At 26.2% G+C, this 18,367-nt stretch overlaps 1 protein-coding gene across 1 annotated transcript; it reads right to left on the minus strand.

Annotated features, from left to right (window-relative positions):
- Positions 1 to 5,532: 5,532 nt before the first annotated feature.
- Positions 5,533 to 10,424, minus strand: LOC129966407 (dynein axonemal heavy chain 5-like). The gene is made up of 4 exons (XM_056080829.1): positions 10,273 to 10,424; positions 9,543 to 9,706; positions 6,545 to 6,721; positions 5,533 to 5,676 (listed from the first exon to the last, which is right to left on the minus strand). Exons 1-4 carry the CDS (start codon positions 10,418 to 10,420, stop codon positions 5,533 to 5,535), a joined length of 633 nt encoding a protein of 210 aa, XP_055936804.1. The 5' UTR covers positions 10,421 to 10,424.
- Positions 10,425 to 18,367: the final 7,943 nt, after the last annotated feature.

The following is an 18,367-nucleotide window of genomic DNA, read 5'->3' on the forward strand; positions in this document are numbered from 1 at the left end:
GACCCAAAAGTTCGTATTCAGAAAAAGGAAGTATAAACCTAAATGGACTGAAAAGCACATAGAACACTGACTGCAATAGACTTAAAACCTTATTCCTGGAATTTAGAATGGATCTCTGTCATATTTTCTGATGAGAGGCATTTAATTAAGCCCAGATTGTTACAATATTATTGACATTGAACGGCAATGAAGAAAAGATTTATTCTATCCAATAGATGGGTGGGAGGAGTTTAATGGTTTGTTTAGCACTTGGCTATGGAGGAAGAAAAGCATAGTTTCCTGAGTGGAAAGCAGAAACACAAAATTATATCCATGACTTGAATTCACATCTTTTCTAAGCATTGATCTAGGTGGAAATGACAGGAATTTTCCACATGACGAAAGATCAATTCACACAGTTAATGGGAGCTAAAAATTGGTTTGCTGCAAATAATGCTTGGGTTTTGTACCAGCCCTTTAAAAGTTTGAATCACAAAATTGTAGAGAGTATATCGGCAAGGACTGTTTGTTGCGCTTATGAGGAAAGCAAAGCAGTTTGAACCTGTAGTTCTGCTTCAGAGAATTTTGAATGATGTATGAGAAAATTCTTGCCACACATAAATTCCAACTTTTTCTGTAATTTGTTGCCAAACCTTTGAAGTAATCAAAGCCAATGGTTTAAGAATTCCTGATTAATAAGATATTTATTTGTATTATTTAGAAGAGTCCTCTTACTTTTTCAGAGTATAATGTAGTCAAAACTGGTTTTTTAATTGGCTTGTATTTTGTTTTGTTTCAAGTTTCAGATACAGTTATCTGCTTATAAAAAGGTCTTTAAAATGTTAATCATTAAATTGTTCTGAAAAAATTCGATGTTCTTCATTTAACTAAAAAATTTTGCATCTTTCTACTTTTTCCACATAGTGTGTGTGTGTATATATATATATATATATATATATGAACTAAATAGCAATATAACCATTATGGTTTATTATGAATATTTTTTAAAAAATGCTATATCAAAATCATATTCATATAGAAATGGTTCCTTCAAAAATATATGCATTTCCATATTTCTGCTTTATATTTACTGTATGTATAAAATATTTAAATATAAAATAAGAAATGTAAATCCTGTAAAAGAATAATAAACATAACAAGGAATTAAATTTTTTACTGAGTACCTTCAATAATTCCATAGGAGTTTCAATTCTCTTAAAGAGAACTCTGGCCCATGATATTTTGCCTGCAAATGGCGCCTTTATTGGCTTTTTAATAGCTCCTTTAGAGTTGTAGATCTAAAAATTTAAATAATAGTAAAAATCAAGATTAAATGTAACATAAATTCAAAGAGAAACAAATCACAAATTTAAGTAAATGACATTAAAAAATATTACAGACCCTTTTTATTGTATCCATCTCTTGTTCAAAAAACTTAAAAAGGTGCACATACTGACTAGTAGTATCCAAACCTGATATTTGAAGGTCCTGGAATCTACAAATATATATATATATATATATTAAAAACACTTCAAAGGTGTCGAAAATTTTCCTATTTTAAAATATTTTTAAAGAAAATCTTAATTGAGCTGCATAATAAAATTCACGGCTTTAGCAATGTATGATGTCATTCTCTAAACAAAATTACTTAAATATAATGTATCTTAAAATAACATAAAAATTCGAAGTTATAAAATCTTTATTAATTACTGAATTAGTTTATACTTTTTTTTAGAATTATTTATTCATTTACAAGCAACTTTTTAAGGAAATTCAATTATCGCCAGATATTTAATTACACGACGTATTTTTATGAATGATAATTCCAGGGAAACTTTTGAGTGAATCCCTAATAATAGAAAATCTATAATCTGCAAATACAGTACTAATAATTAAACCAGTATTTAATTTAATGTCAATTTCATTTACCTTTTTTTTCATTGCAACTTGCATTAATGATAAAATTAACAAATTAACGTTGACTATTTACCTTTTTAAAGATAGGATAGAGTGATGTACATCTTTTATATTAAGAAACTGGTTATTTATATACTGCTGTAAGTTTTCCTATAATAAAGTAATAAAAAATAGTTATTTTTAAAAATAATTAAAAGAAAAATCTCAGTAAAATATTTAATTCATGAAACACGAAACTAGATCGTTTTCTAATGTAAAAAAAAAAAAAAGAAAAAAAAAAAAAAAACACATGAAAAGAGGATTTCTAAAGAAAAATAAATAAAAGAACATAAAAGAAATTGAATTGAGTAAAAATGAATAGGTGGATAAGCAAATTTCTTCAAATAAAAATGTTTGAAAGTAAATAAAAGTATATGCTTTAATAATCATAAATGTTTTCATTAAATAAAATAAAAATGTACTTTAAGTTCAGCAATTTGATTTTTGAATTCTCTGTAGTCATTGATGAAATCCATCTTCCGGTGGTCAAGAAGATCATATGTTTTTCCTTTTATACCATTCACAATAGAACTAAGTTTAGAAGTATGTACTTCAATACCTTCAGCATGGCACTTATATAAAACAGAGAGTTCATCAATGGTGTCAAACATTTCACAGATCTAAAGATGAAAATTTATATATCATCATGAATCTACAAATAAAAATATACTTTAAAATTAATTTTTTTTAAAGCAATGTTTGATTATCATCTTTATTGGATTTTTTTAAAGTTTCTTTTAAATTTTGACCATTACAAGTTCTTTCTTTTAAGAATGTAACAAAAAACATGTTCACAAAAATGCTTTCAAAGGAAGGAAGGAAAAATAAATAACAACAAAAAAAATTTACATTAAAATTTATAGTTACTTACCATCATATTATAAATTAACCATGTTATTTCAGCATATATATTTGTATAGTGAAGTACTTCCACAAGAAAAATAAGAAAAGTTATTTATTTATATATGAATATATAATATTCATTTCGTAATCATGAGACTGGAACTTTCGAATGATTTAATTGCTCAAAGGAGTATCTGAAGCAAGATGTGAATGGTTATGGAAGTCTTTGCTAGGTCTTGATCTTGATTTCCAACCTATTTTATGCATAACTTTTTTTTCCCATCTCAAATCTATTTTGCAAAATAAATGATCTTGGCACAAAAACAACAGTGTGGAAGCTTTCCATACTTAAGAATAGACAGTGTGCATATATAACATTTCCATAATCAATGAAAATTTTTAATTATATCATATTTAATTTGAAAAAAGTTTGTTTCAGTAATGTCTGTATTTCAAGATAATATTGAAACACTAATTTTTGGTAAAAGAGAATAATAATAATAAAAAAATAAATAACATAGATAAATTATCTGTATAGTTTGGCATGTATAATTAATAAATTAATTAATGTTAATTTATCTGTATAATTAACATTCACAGTTTTGAATGAATTATTGTATTTGATGTGGATTTCCTGGAACTTTTAAGCCATAATAATTCTAATAATTTAATTTACAGTCTTTATAATATACATTTCAAATGAAACTCTTGATTATAAAGGACTTACTGCAATAAGTCTTTTACAAAATGAATGAAATGTGCCTAAAACAGGCACTTGAAAAAACTCAAAGTTTCGTTTCCTAATTTCAGAGGAGACACCCTTTCGTACTTCTTCCAAATTTTTCTTGTATTCCTTAAATAATTTGATACATTTTTTCATTCGATTCATGGCTACTTGGCGAGGTAAAGACCATAAATCAAACTTTCCAGATTCAGTAATGTAATTCTTGCAGACCACAACAATTTGGTTTGTAACCTATAGAGAAAAAAAAAAAAAAAAAAAAAAATTTGACTACAGAACATTTGGAAAACTAAACTTCGTTGATTTCACTCACACAAAAAAAATTGCATGTCATTAGAAAGCAAACAACCATGCAACTAAAAAAAAACATTATTTTAAAATTATGTTTTTGAGTAAATTATTTGCATTTTAAGATTCATCACTGAATGTTAGAATGTCAATGACATTAATTCGTCAGATATGAATGATATTTTATTTTTGTTTGCTGAATATATTAAGGATTTTCAAAAAAAAAAAAAATATCCAATATGAAAGACAATATTTTAAATTTCTATGTCTCTATTATCTATATTCTTATTAATGTCTCAGCATTTAAATAAAAAAAATTAATATAAAACCAATAATAATAGCAATTTTTAAAAGAAATAATATTAATAAACAAATATAAAAAAAATCAACTTGTTTGTACTGTTGCATTAGATACTTCAATAAGAAAAATGAAAATAATAATAAATAAAAAAAATACAGGAGAATATCTTCTGAATAATGAAGAAAAAATCAAGCAGAATTAGTAAAAAAATAATGAAATGCCAATTTTTAAGACAAAAGTAGAAAATGCAAACAAGAAATTTAAGAAACACTACAGAATACTGGTTGTCAAGAAAGACATATTCCATGACATTCAATTCAATTTTTACACTATTATCTCTCTAAATATATAATAAAAAATATTATACTTATGATTAAATAAAAATTATTTCTGACATCCATATGCTTTGTGAATTCGTTTTTCTAAAGAAATATCTGCAATATTATCTAAGACTCCACTAAAGACTTTAATTTAGGTACTTTTTTATTGGGAAAGGAGAGGTCTCCATCTGAAGCAAGCTTGAATGTTGGCACTATTCTGTTAGTACCATAATTCATTGCTAAAATAAATACTGTAGAGTTGGCAGGTTTAACATTAAAATTGGTACATTTTATCTAAGGTCCTAGTAATAGAAAAATTCTGTAATTCAATAAAATTCAAAAACATATCATTAGGAACCTTTGTCAAACTGAATATAAATAATTCTTATTTAACACGAATTTAAAGTGCAAGAGAATTTTTTATGATACTTAAAAAAAATCAAAACTTAAATTAAAAAATTTAATCTTAAAAGTACAAAATAAATAAAAAAAAGTTACAGTTAAAACTATTTGAGAAAATGGAAGAGTTAAAGAATTTTCAATAACTTTTTTCAGGAATAGGCAGGCAAATAAAATATTTATGAAAAAATTTAACAAAAGAATAAACTTACTTTTGTGAAAAAGGAAGTCATATGTTCTGGTGTGTGGTAAAACCGTGAGATAGCATGAACCATTTGAACCTGAGATATAAGCAGTGGAATAGATTTGCAAATTACAGCCTATAAGAGAATAGCAGGAAATATTTGAAGGATGTATTGTTAAATTTGATACACAATTATGGGCCAAAGCTACAGGCAAGAACTTATTTATTTTCATAAACAGAAATATATTTATTAAAAATGCCATCATCTGAACTCTAAAAAAAGGTTACTAACTAAGCTATAAATGCATGCTACCAAAAACAATTTTAAATGTAACTGAACCAGATATGCTATTTGAAAATTTTCACCAATTACAAGAGACACATAAGAATATTCAGTTTATAATTTAATATTTTTTAAAAATCTTTTTTTAACAAAAGAAAGATGAAAATATAACAATAAAAGTATAAATTCTTTTACAAGATTAACTGTAAAAAAAAATAACAAATCTAGCCAATTAATTCAATTAAGAAAGGCAATCAGGATACATACCATATCATTTTCATAAAATTTTTGACAAATTTTTTCCAGCTGCTGTAAATATTTTACGTTATCTCGGGCTTCATTAATTTTATTTGTTAAAGTTCTATCTTGTTCTGCCCAGAGCTATAAAGAAAAGGAAAACTAGTGCAATAGAAACAAAACAGAAAAGATTTAACTAATTCAAAATTTATTAAAAAAGTACTTCAAGATAAGTTAGTTAAAAACAATAAAGATATGCAATAGAAAAAAATATGACGACCTTAAATGTGCCTAATATTTAAATAAAATTCATGTAAACAAGAATAAAACTTCTTACGAGATTTACAAATAGCAAGCTATGGTACTAATGATTAACAATATTAAATAATCTTATAATTAATTTCTTACAAGTAGAAACTTTATCTATCACAAATAATATACTTTTATCATTCATATTTTCTTTTCATTTCTTTTCTATTAAATCTCTCTATATACAAAAAATTATGTTACATATACATGAATTTCACTTTCAATTTGGAATATTAATTGGTTCAATCTAATATTTTCTTTTGAATCCTTACTTGATTTTAATAAGCTCTACCTTAAAATATTCATGTTTAAAAAATTACTCTATTGAAGAGAAAATGAAAATTAAAAAGAAAAAAGTAAGAATTTTTTATTTCAACTTTAGAAATACTTGCAAATATTCTGACATATTTCATAAAAATATTATTGTATGATTGCTTAATACAACTATGCTATATAAATTTCCATGATTGGATACTTGCATTCATTTGGAAATGAGTAACGCAAATTCCACCATAAATTTGTTACAGTATAATTAGCATTAAAATAAATTGTTAATAAAGACATAAATATTGAAGTAAGGAGTTAACTTAGCTATCCTATTCCATACTATTCATTTATATAATAAAATACATATTGTTGATATGAAAAATATTTTTATTTATTTATTTTGTTTTATGATTTAAATTCTCAGAAATTTTCATACCTTTAATATTCTGGACTGTGCAGCAGTCAGTATTTTGATGACAGTATTGAATTTATCAGACTGCACAAAATCAGCAACTGAACTAAGTCTACATAAAATATATTGCCAATATCTAAGCTCATGAAGAGGACCAACATTATCAGCTTCCATTCGAATTTGACCACTTTCAGCAATAACCTATATAAATAAAATATTTAAATATTTCATTACATTTATTATAAATTAATAACATAAATGATAAATTTTTATTGATGAATTAATAATAATGCATCTGAATATGTCCTCTCCATTTTGAAGATGAATATTGAGTTATATATCATATTAATCTATAAAAACACTTAGAATAACAATCATAAAGAAATACCATGCAGAGATTAAAGCAACTTTGAATGTTCCATAGAAATATAATTCATTAATTCTATATATATATATATAGAAACATAAATTTTTTGAAGTATAGTCGTGGCCACAGAGAGAGAAGACTCTTTGAATTTTTAACTTTGTTTTATTTCCATCCCGGGAGGCATGATTTTTTTTGTACAAGCAGAAGCGTCAAGCACAATACAAAATGAGGAAAAGCTAAAAGAGAGGGAAAGTAATTTTTCTGGTGCTTATATACTATGAGATTTTGATAGGGATTTCCTTACACATGTCAGATTAGGTAAGGGAACTATAGGGATCTTTTAAAAGAATGTCTTAGCTCGCCAACATTTTTATCCCTTCACTTGGAGCCTGGGAACCGCTGACAAAAGCATTTTACAAAGATTCTCTTAAATTAATTAAATAGAAAAAGTGGAATGGGATCAGGGAATAAGAGAATATTTTAGAATGAAGTTAATATGGGCTAAATTAAGACAAAATGCTGGAAATTAATTAGAATTGAAATTATTTAAAATATCATCTATATATAGTATAAAAAGAAGTCTCCTGAAAGCGTCTGTATGTTGAAACCCTAAAAACTCGAGAAATACTTAATTTGTGGAAGTTGAATTGGCAAGACTAGAACCTGGGACCTTGTGGTTCGCAGCCGAGAAACAAGACCACAAGACAAAAGTAATTGCTCATGTCTCGTAGCTATTGTCTGGCTTATAAGGTTCACCACAGTACTCTCCTTCCAGTAAGAAGGAGGTGAAACGAAAGATATAGCTGGTGAGTGGTGACGTATTTATTAGCTGTTGAGCCTAATGCGCGCCATTTGAGTAGCGCCAAGCGTTATGGCGAGCGTGTGAGGGTGAGTGGTTGCTGTTGCGTCAAGTCTGACGACTTTGGTTGCTGTGTCAAGTGAATCTGACGATTTTGGTTCTGCATCAAGTGTGTCCGACGACTTTGGGTTGCTGCGGGTAGATGAAGCCACAACAGCTGTACGAAGGTTGAAGGTTTATCGTCCGAGGTCACCAATGTGGAGGTTGAATTGGCTGGAATAGAACTTGGGTTCGCAGCCGAGTAACAAGACCACAAGACAAAAGTAATCACTCATGTCTCGTAGCTATTATCTGGCTTATAAGGTTCACCACAAACTAATTTTGGGGATATTTGTATCATTTTGTAGGACATTTATTGGGGAAGGTTTTAGTATATTGAAGTCATATGTAAATAAAAGAAAGTTGCTTTATAATTGCTATTTTAATTATTTTCCTACTACGATTCGCGCATGCGTAAAGCAGTAGTATCTGTGCTTTGCACTTATCCGTGCATGAGGGGAAATGTCAAACTTCGCATGCGCAAATAGCAAGAGCTGTGGTATTCATATGCGAAACATTTCTTTGTTTACGTCTGATTTTAAACAGCGATTCAAATCTCAATATCCCCAAAAGAAGGAAATTCAACTTGGCCGAAGCGCATTAAATGCCAAAACGCATCATTTGTTGCGCGATAATGAAAATGTAGTGGAAAGAAACGTTAGGTTAGCGAATATCAGAGAAAGAATGTCCACACTTTCTTCAAAGGAGAGTTCTGCTGAGCAAGGTAACAGTCTCTCGTTAAATTGCACTGCAATTGAATTACAGAGACAGAATGAATCTCGCCTGACTGCTGACAGAGAAAGAAATTTAAATTTGAGACACAGGAAAAGAAGTGAAAGAACAGAAGTATTCAGCTTTAGAAACAGCTTTGATATACAGTCATTTTCGCCAAAAAATAATTTATAGAAATAGGGTAACGGTAGTAAAAGTGACACCGAAAAATTGCCAACTTCGCAAAGCGCAAAATGACTGTATATCAAAGCTCGGCCCAGTTATAAAATGGAAAGATGAATCAAAAGGCATGTTTTGTTTACAAGGGAAAATTGAAACAATTTTAATAGTCTAAATATGGAACAGCACTGATATACAATCATTTTCAACCAAAAAGTTTATCGCCAACTTTTAGCGAAATAGCTGAATGTGGCGCGAATGGCAGCAATAGCGTTTCCAATCTAAAGGTTCTGAGGAACGCTGCAGCAAATTAACCGAAATATAGAAAAAAAGTCAATAAATGCAGTAAAATGAAATGCATGCAAAAAAAAAAAAAATAATCGAAAATAATGAAAGTAAGCAGAAGAAGTATGTGCAGCAGGAAAAAATCAAAGAAAATGAAAAGGAAAGATCGAAATACAGTAGCATACAGTAACATAAAAAAAATGATGACCATGTAACCCCAAACAAAGTACCACCAAAAAATTACCTAACTCGCAAGGTGCTAAATGAATGTATACCAAAGCTTGAATATGAATATGTGCTATAAAAAATTGTTTTGTAGTTATTTTTGATGATTTCTAAATATGTTTCTGATCCCGCATAACATTCCCATGTCATATCGAGTGCAAGCTAGACTTAAGTCAAAAGCTAATTTTTTCTCTTAGATGTTATGCCACCGGAAACGCTGTGCGAATACTGTTAGTTACAGAACTATAAACATTAAGCAATATGTTTAATTGGAATTAGCACTGAATGAACTTCATATATTGCATTAAAATATGTCATTAAAACATATTAAAAATTCAAATTTTAAATATAAATACCTCTTGAATTACTCTAATCCAATCTGCCATCAGTTGTTCTACAAGAAGGACTTTTTCATCAAATATAGCAAACTTTTGACAGTCTTCAAAAGTTTTTACTCCAGAAATATCTATTCTGCCATTGTCTTGAAATTTTACTATGTGCTTATAGTTTTCTTCGGTTGCTAATAAAATAACAAAATATAATACAGTTAAAGATAAATATAACTATATTATTACAAAGTTACTATATATCATTTTGAGTTATTTGAGAAAAAAGCAAAATAGAAAATTTTTAGTTATGAACAGCTGTATTTAAAACTAGAAACAATGTATTAAAAAAACACTAAGCAAAAAAATTAAAAACCTGTTTCAATGATTATGTATGGCCTTAATCAGTTATTTCTTAACAATACTATGAAAATCTAATACTAAAAAAGCAAATTTATGGAGTAAACAATAACATACAATCTACTTTAAATACAATGGATTGAAATTGCTTGTCATCTACTTATTTTGATTTCAACTGGAAATAGGAAATAACAATTTTTGCTAAAAAAATCCCAAATTTATTATTTCAAATTCAATGTGATATTCATTTAAATAAAAGAATAAAAAAGTAATGACTTCAAAATGATTTCTATTTTGATTTGCTAAATTTTCATTTGTTACAAAATAAACATACTTGGATAAAACATTAAGACACATAACAAGCAAAAGCAGTAAAATAAAAAGTAATCTAATAAGATACCTTCAATGTATTCAATGAAATGTTTAAAACTATCCAAACATGCATTTCTGTTTTCTTCAGCATTAAGTTTGTTTTTTGTCCAATCCAATCCAATAGAAAAAGTGGGCATGTATACATTTTTCAATAGATAATTTACAACTGCAGCCATTGAGCCTTCTTCTGAGCATCTGGCTCTAAGATGACCACAAATTAAGTTCTAAAATAAAAATAGCTAAGAATGAATAAGTGGATCCCACCAAAAATAATTTATATCTATATATCAAAACATAAATCTAATGATAAAATAAGAAAACAAAGAGAATATATTTTTTTTTCTTTTTATAAAGATGTTTACTTTTTGAGGTTAAGCCATTCTAAAGGAAGAAAGGTTTCTATGAATAAAAACGTATTCACTTCCTGTCTGAAAGATCATTCTTGTATTGCACAACTTATCCACAAAAGAAAGAAAATCATCCTCTTATGCTGCTAGAATTGGGTTTTGCATTTAAATTAGCTGATACCAAACAGGTAAAAGACAAATAAAAATTAAATGTGTTATATATAGAAACAATATAGATGCTAGAGAGTCTTAAAATTTCAAAAGTCTACAGATTTTGATCACGAATGCAATATGTGAATTTAAATAAATGAATTTTGCAAAAAATCTCCCATATCATATGAATAAGCATAAAGAAGGATAGAGAAAAGTTTAAATTTAAAGAAAATTTGAAGCTTTAAATGTAAAATGCATTCTCTTTTATGAAACAATATCCCCTTCTCAAAGATATTACACAAAGATAACATAATATTGCTTTTTATGACATCCAAAATATCTTAAAATAAAATAAGTTATGTCTTATTTATCAATTTCATATCAGAGAAAAAAACATTTTAAATAAAACAATACTTAAAAATATGCAGAAATCATAAATAAATTTTTTAGAAATGAGTCACTTATAAATAATTTTTTTTTCTGGCAGAATAAATAACATTTTATTGCAAAATGAATTTTCTTACAGAAAAAGAAACTATAAGACTGATCTTGAATCATGATATAGAATTTTAATTTTCAGAAACATTTTCATTTCTTTCAGTTGTTATTGTTAATTTATAACACTTCATTTCCTATCCAAAATTAGAAAGGGTATTTATGATAATCATTACCATATTTGAATAACATTTTATAAGATAGACTATCATAATTATCAGAAATGTTATCATTTTCTTTCAAATATATTTATTCCACATTCAAACATACTTTTTTGTTGCACCCTAATTTATAACAAATGTAATAAATATATTTTAGAATAACATTCTGGATTCCTATATATTCATAGTGTTGATTAATCTATGATAAACATGAAAATTAATATAAAAATAAAAAATAATTATTGAAAAATCTTAAAATATTGAGTTATGATAAAAAAAATCTTTTTATAATTAATATTATGATTTTTATGATTAATATTATTGTGAAGACAAATTTTAAATGCAATTGAAGAACTTACTGGAATTTTCTCACATTTTAAGAAATATAGGCAGTCACCATTTATTCCCTGGGATTTGCCATCAGTAAGAATTAAAGACAAAGATATTTCAATGCCAACAGAACTTTCTAGATTTAAAAGAAAAAAATAAATATATATATAATTTTTATCATAAAAATATAATATAATAATATTTATATATAAAACATCACACTTGAAAATGTTCATTTTGAAACATGCTTATTTAAAAAGTATCCCTAAAGTGGAACAAATGAGCAATTTAAAAAATTAATAAGAAAATATAAAAAAAGAATATTACAAAATTATCTATCCCTTATAAGGCTAATTTAAGCTCAAGTAATTCACTTACAAAACAGAAGAAAATAAATGCCTGCCTACTGCTGCATAAAATGAAAATATTTTCATGTCTTATTTGTGTTGCATAACCATAAAAATAACAAAGGTTAAAGTTATCACATTTTAAATTAATTGCTAATAGCTACATGATATAAATATTATATGTGAAAAAGTAAATTTATATTTAATATTAGTACTCAATGTATGTCAACAAGTATATAGATAATTAACAAAATTTTTAAATATTTATAATATTTTCAATGATAATAAATTTTAATACAGAATATTAAAATACACAAAATCCTCTTATCATCAGCAATTATATTTTTTAATTAAATAAAGAACATCAGTCATCCCAATTTATATTTAAATCCTTCACTTTATAGAAAAATAATAAACAGTGCCAACCAATTTAAAAATGATGAATTTTTTCCATAAGTTCTTTATAAATTTTAAAGAATTATACAAAATTTAATTTGACAATATAAGTAGCATTTTAAAAACAAATAACTATGAGTATTTAAAATATATATAATATTTTCATTCCACAGTAATATTAGTATTAAAGGAAAAACAATCTTTTCTATACATAAAAACAACTATTTTATTGAATAAAATAACAACTGATTGATTAATTGTTATGAAATCTTCTAATGATTCATAGCAGTTATGAGCCAAATTGGAAGAAGATCTTTTGAGCAATTAGGATAAAGTACAACTATTTAAGAACACCACATTTATTTATATATTTTCACATGATGTTCAAATTTATTATCAGTAATTAAAATACTTTTGTTATTCTGTATAAAAATTAACATAAACCCATCTTTATATACATATATGAGAGCAAAGAATTTGAGGAACATTACATTTTTTAAGTAACAGTCCATTAAAAAAATTCATATCAGTTTTTATATTTCCATGTAAAGTAGCATATGCACAACTTCTTTTATACTCAAACTTTACTGCACAGTGGCATTGTTTGCAAATTAGATTTATTGCAGTTACTTATATGTTTATATCATGCTAGCCACTGAACCTGTAGCTTCATCAGCATCTATTTGCTTTATAAATATGTAAAACGAAACGAAACATATATACTTATAAATATATACTTATACTTTGTATTCAATACATAAAAGGCTTAAACCTCAATTTCCTAATTAGTTACTATTCTAAAGTTTCAAGATAAAAACATTTTTAAAGGCAAATATTTGATATATAAGGTTATATATAGAGAGAGAGTTTCTAGATTCTTAGTGATGGTTTGAGATTAAATTTTAATTTAACAGACAAGAAAGCAATCTAATCAAGAAAAACAATCTAAGGGCTCTTAGATCTCAGATAGTTCCTTTTTCTTAATGTACCTACTGATTAGATTCTCTGCGTAGCAAAAAATACTATCATCTGCTAATGTCAAGAAATCAGTCTCAAAAATTTTCAATGATCAAAGAAGAGTTTGCAGATGGCACTCTTTAAAAATTTTGAAAGACTATACTATTGGAGATTAAGAACAAAGCTGTTCTAGCTTTAAGTTTTTTGCTTATGTTTCTACTATGAGTTGGATATTTCAAACAGTGTAAGAGAATACAGTCAATATCACTTTTTGAATTTAGGATTGGTAATAAGATTTGCCATAAATTTGAACTTTATTCAGTAGGATCAGAAGCCAATTAATTAACTATCCTTGTAATTAGGCTTGTTGTCATTATGTCTTCGCTTTTATTTTGCTATGGAGTAAGGCATAAAAAGGAGGGATATTTCCTAAAGTGTCTTAGCACTTGCTATCTTGATAAGTGTGGTATATAATATGAAGTGATATTTTCTGGTAATAATATCTTCAACCTTCTTCAAGGTATCTTCCTTCTTCTTCTTCTTCATATCTTCAATATCTTCAAGGTAATAATCCTTTGAAAGTATCCATGATGAGATTTTGTGTGGAAATCTGACTTTTCATTCCAAGAATATTTGAATGTCCTGTAGTCCTTTTTAAGACTTAAAAGGACACAGAAACTGCCTGTCAATAGAATTAACTTTTTTTTTCTGGAACTGAGAGGTTATCAATTGCTGGATAGAATATTACAGCTTTGGCTTTAAAGTTGGTCATATATTTAAGAAAAATATTTTTGGTTATGTTTATTAATTCAAACACATTTTATAACAATATATTATAACTTGCATTCCTTTACAAATGTTGAAAATTAAGTTACTTTTTTCCTATATTTTTTTCCTACAATTTTTTAAATTTGAGTTGAATTTGTCATGCAATTTCTACTAACAAACACCTGTAACAATTTGTCTTTAAATATTATCATCTAAAATTCTTGGTATTTCTTTAATTATTTGGCCTAATTTATCTTGTATCTTAGCACTTTTAAAATTGTAATGCACTCAGTTATGTTTATATCAAGATCCTAAAAGCAAGTAAATGCAATTAATGATATTTCCACTCACAGACATATTTCCATAATAAGTAAATAAAACTGATTAAAATTAGAGAAACAATTTTACAGAAAAAAAAAAATTATGCCACCAAAAGATTAATTAAAAAGAATTTTAAATGGTGCAAAATTAATTTTTGCGCATTGATTAAAAAATATTAATAATTTTACATGGATTATAAAACTTATTACCTACCTATAAGAAATGGTTTTTCTTTTTGATAGAAAAACAACAAGAGGGAATCTTTGGATTCTTCAAAACCTTTTAATAAGTTAGGACCCTACAAAATTTAAGCCAAAGCAATGTATAAAATAAATTTCTGCAGTAAACATTTTTTTTTTATTTTAAAATCTTCAATTAAAAAAGTTGGGTTAAACTTACAAATAATGATGCAATAATAGAAATAGAAATATTTTAACAATGATTTATTAAACTTGATATTAGATTAATCTTGTCAAGATCTTATAGCTTCTAGACATCTTATTGATTAATAAAAGTTTGATTAATATAGCAATGGAATTGTACCACGTTTGTGCCCTAATCAAAAATTAATAGAGCATAGAAACTTTTATGGATCCAAATGAGATTATATTAAAGGGGTTACTGCTATTAAGAAATTCAAAAGAGATAAAGAATACACAGTTTAAATAAGCAACTAAAAAAATATTAACCATTATATATATATAAAAAAATTAACTCTTTTACTTACATCTGGAGAACACAATGAAGAATTTTCTACTTCATCTTCTGTCATATTGAAGTGATATGAAACAATTGAAAAAATCTTCCTATGTTCATCAGTAACATCATCGTGATTAAGTTTCCGAAATGCCTACACATGATTATTAATACAAATTATTAGATAAAATAATGTAATTATTTCTATGCAATTAGTTCTAATACTTGAAATTATATGCTTACTGGCATTTTTAATAAAGATTTGCATGATCAGTAATCTATTTTTCAGTCCTAATATGTATTCTATTGAAAAATAAAATACATTAGTTTTATTTTTCAGTACAAATCTGCAAAAAACTAAATTTATTAGATAAAACAGAAAAAAAAAAAATTAAAAAAATAAGCATTTATGTCAATATTGTAAAATGGTGGAAGAATAATTTTTTGCACCAACTGCAATAATTAAGGGGGAAAAAAACCACAAAAAAACAAGGATAATTCTTTATTTTTAATTTTATATAATTAATTTATAAAACAAAAATTTAAAAAAAACATTCATTTCACAATTTGGAGCAAATTAGAACAGCAGTGAATGTACCTAATATTATTATTACTTTTGAAATTGTATTTGGTAAGCAAACATAAATTAAGATAAAAAAGAGGGTATTTTTAGATTAGATCAATGACAGTAATCACCAAGCATAAATTTTGGCAAATGTTATTTTTCTCATAGAATGAGTGTGATCAATGACTGGAAGTGCACGAAGCACATTTCTGTTTTTATGACATAACCTTATGCCATTAAATTTGAGAGAAATATTAAATTCTATGATATAAAATTGTCACATTTGATAATCAGAAATTCTGTCAAGAATATAAAAAGTGCCAAGTGGCAAAAGATATGAACCTTTAGTTTTGGATCAGCAAGTATACCAGACTTCCTCCCAGGTTGTCCTAACATGGCAGCAACATTAATACTTGTTCGCCTGCGTGAAGGCTGTCTTATCAGTGGAAGTTTCAGTTCACCCTCCATCACAAGATACTGTAACATAAAATTATACATATGGAAGAAATCATAATCTTCTCAGAAATTCAATAATAAATTTTAAAAGTTTCACTTCATAATTTATTAACACAATTAAATTTAGGCAGATGGTGCTCCAATTAGAAGTTAATTCAATTAGACCCTTTTGGTTTTAACTAACACCAAGCCTGAGTATATAATGGATCTTTAGGAAATTAGGACTTCAGTCTGTTACAGCTTAGTTGGCATAGCACAATGGCCTACTTTCCTGTTTAAATTTTTTTTTAAAAAAATGACATTAAAAACATTTACTTTGTTTTTCTTTTTAAAAAATCTCACACAAATTTCTACAAAGCATACTTCCACAATCTTCCTCTTTTCATCGTACAGTAACTTTTTTTCTTTCCCAATTTGAAACAAATAAATAAGAACAAAAATAGCTGGAAGGAAATGAGTTTTCTTTATATATAATGATAAATATTTAAATACATTTAATAAATTTACCCAATCAAAATATAAAGCTATAATTTAAATAATAATGAAGTAAAATTATTAGTTACTATTAAATATGATTAATAAAATGGAAAAAATCAATGAAGTTTTCAATAATTTTATGTAAAAGCATGGATATATTTATTATTAAAATTATATCTATGAATTTTACATCATATATGTCATAAAATCACATAAAAAAATGAAAGTAACTATCATGAAAGGCAAGTAGAATATAATATAGTGTTAATCCTCAACTTTGGCTTTGTTCAAATTGAATCTTTCTATCTGGCTATTTAAAATTTATGAAATCGAAAAACAATATTTAAGTATTTTATTACACTATTGATAAAGTTTTTATGATGGAAATGCACATTAATACAAGGGCTCAGCTAACAATTTTTTAAATTCCAAACGAATCAGACAATAATGAATATTTATTAATAATTTTCATGTTTGAGCAATGAATAACACTCAAAACAAACCCATGAAGTGAAACTGTTGACAAGTTTAGTAGAATTGCATCTTATTTCTAACAGTTAGCATCACTACAGAAAGGATGAATTAAAAAATGTAAAATATCAAAAGCTACCAGGAGCAGTGGAAAATTTATCAGATGAATAAAGAAGAAAGGTAAGCAAAACAAAAAACAAAACAAAAAAAATTGAAAATTAGAATGTTATATATTTGAGTGATTTGTAAATAAGATTTTGACTACTTTATTTATACACATTTAATGTACTTCATAACTGTTTTCTTTCCCTTCACTGGACTGTTGATACTTAAATATTACTGCATGCCTGCAATTAATTTCCAAAAATTCCTCACAAACATGTACTTTTGCGACTGAAATTTGACTATGTTTGTGAATGGCATATAGTGAATATGTACCCAAGCTTTCTATTAAAAGACAGATAAAGTTATAGGAGATAAAGTTATAGGAGTTATAGGAGATAAAGTTATAGGAGTGATATATCAAGAACCATCCTTGTCAAAGACACTGAACAATGTATGTCACACATAAATAATATGGTGAGAATTATATAATTTATTTTTTAAAGAATAAATTAACTTGAATAGGAAAATTTTATAGTATGCCAGTGATCATTTAACAAGCAATCAGGAATCTGGTGAATATTTTTGTATATATTATAATTGCCTACTACATTTCAAGAAACATATAATTCTTCAGAAGTTAGTCACTTTCTGTCAAACATCAATAAAAAAAGGTCTTTTGCAGATAAAAACATAAAATTTCATTAAAACAAGTAAGTATTGTAGAGAAATTTTATAATTTTGATATCAAAAGAAACCCCTATCACTTTTTAAATAATAAAAAGTAATTTATTGCCAGACATAACTGTTACATTTTCCTCCAATAAAATGTTAATATTACCAAGATAATAAATATAAATTATGCTAAAGAAACTTCATACAGAAACTTCTCCTTTCTACTTCTGCTAATAATTCTTTTAATTTTATTTTACTCAATTCTTGAAATCAAAAGTAATAATTACTGGTATCTTAATTTTATTTTTATTGATAGTTTCAAGAGCAGTTCATGGAAAAAGAATGGTTATAAAACACATTAATCTACAGAAGAATGTATAACATATCATACTTTATATTAAAGTAT

This window comes from Argiope bruennichi, chromosome 4 (assembly GCF_947563725.1).
Source record: "Argiope bruennichi chromosome 4, qqArgBrue1.1, whole genome shotgun sequence".
Lineage (NCBI taxonomy): Eukaryota > Metazoa > Arthropoda > Arachnida > Araneae > Araneidae > Argiope > Argiope bruennichi.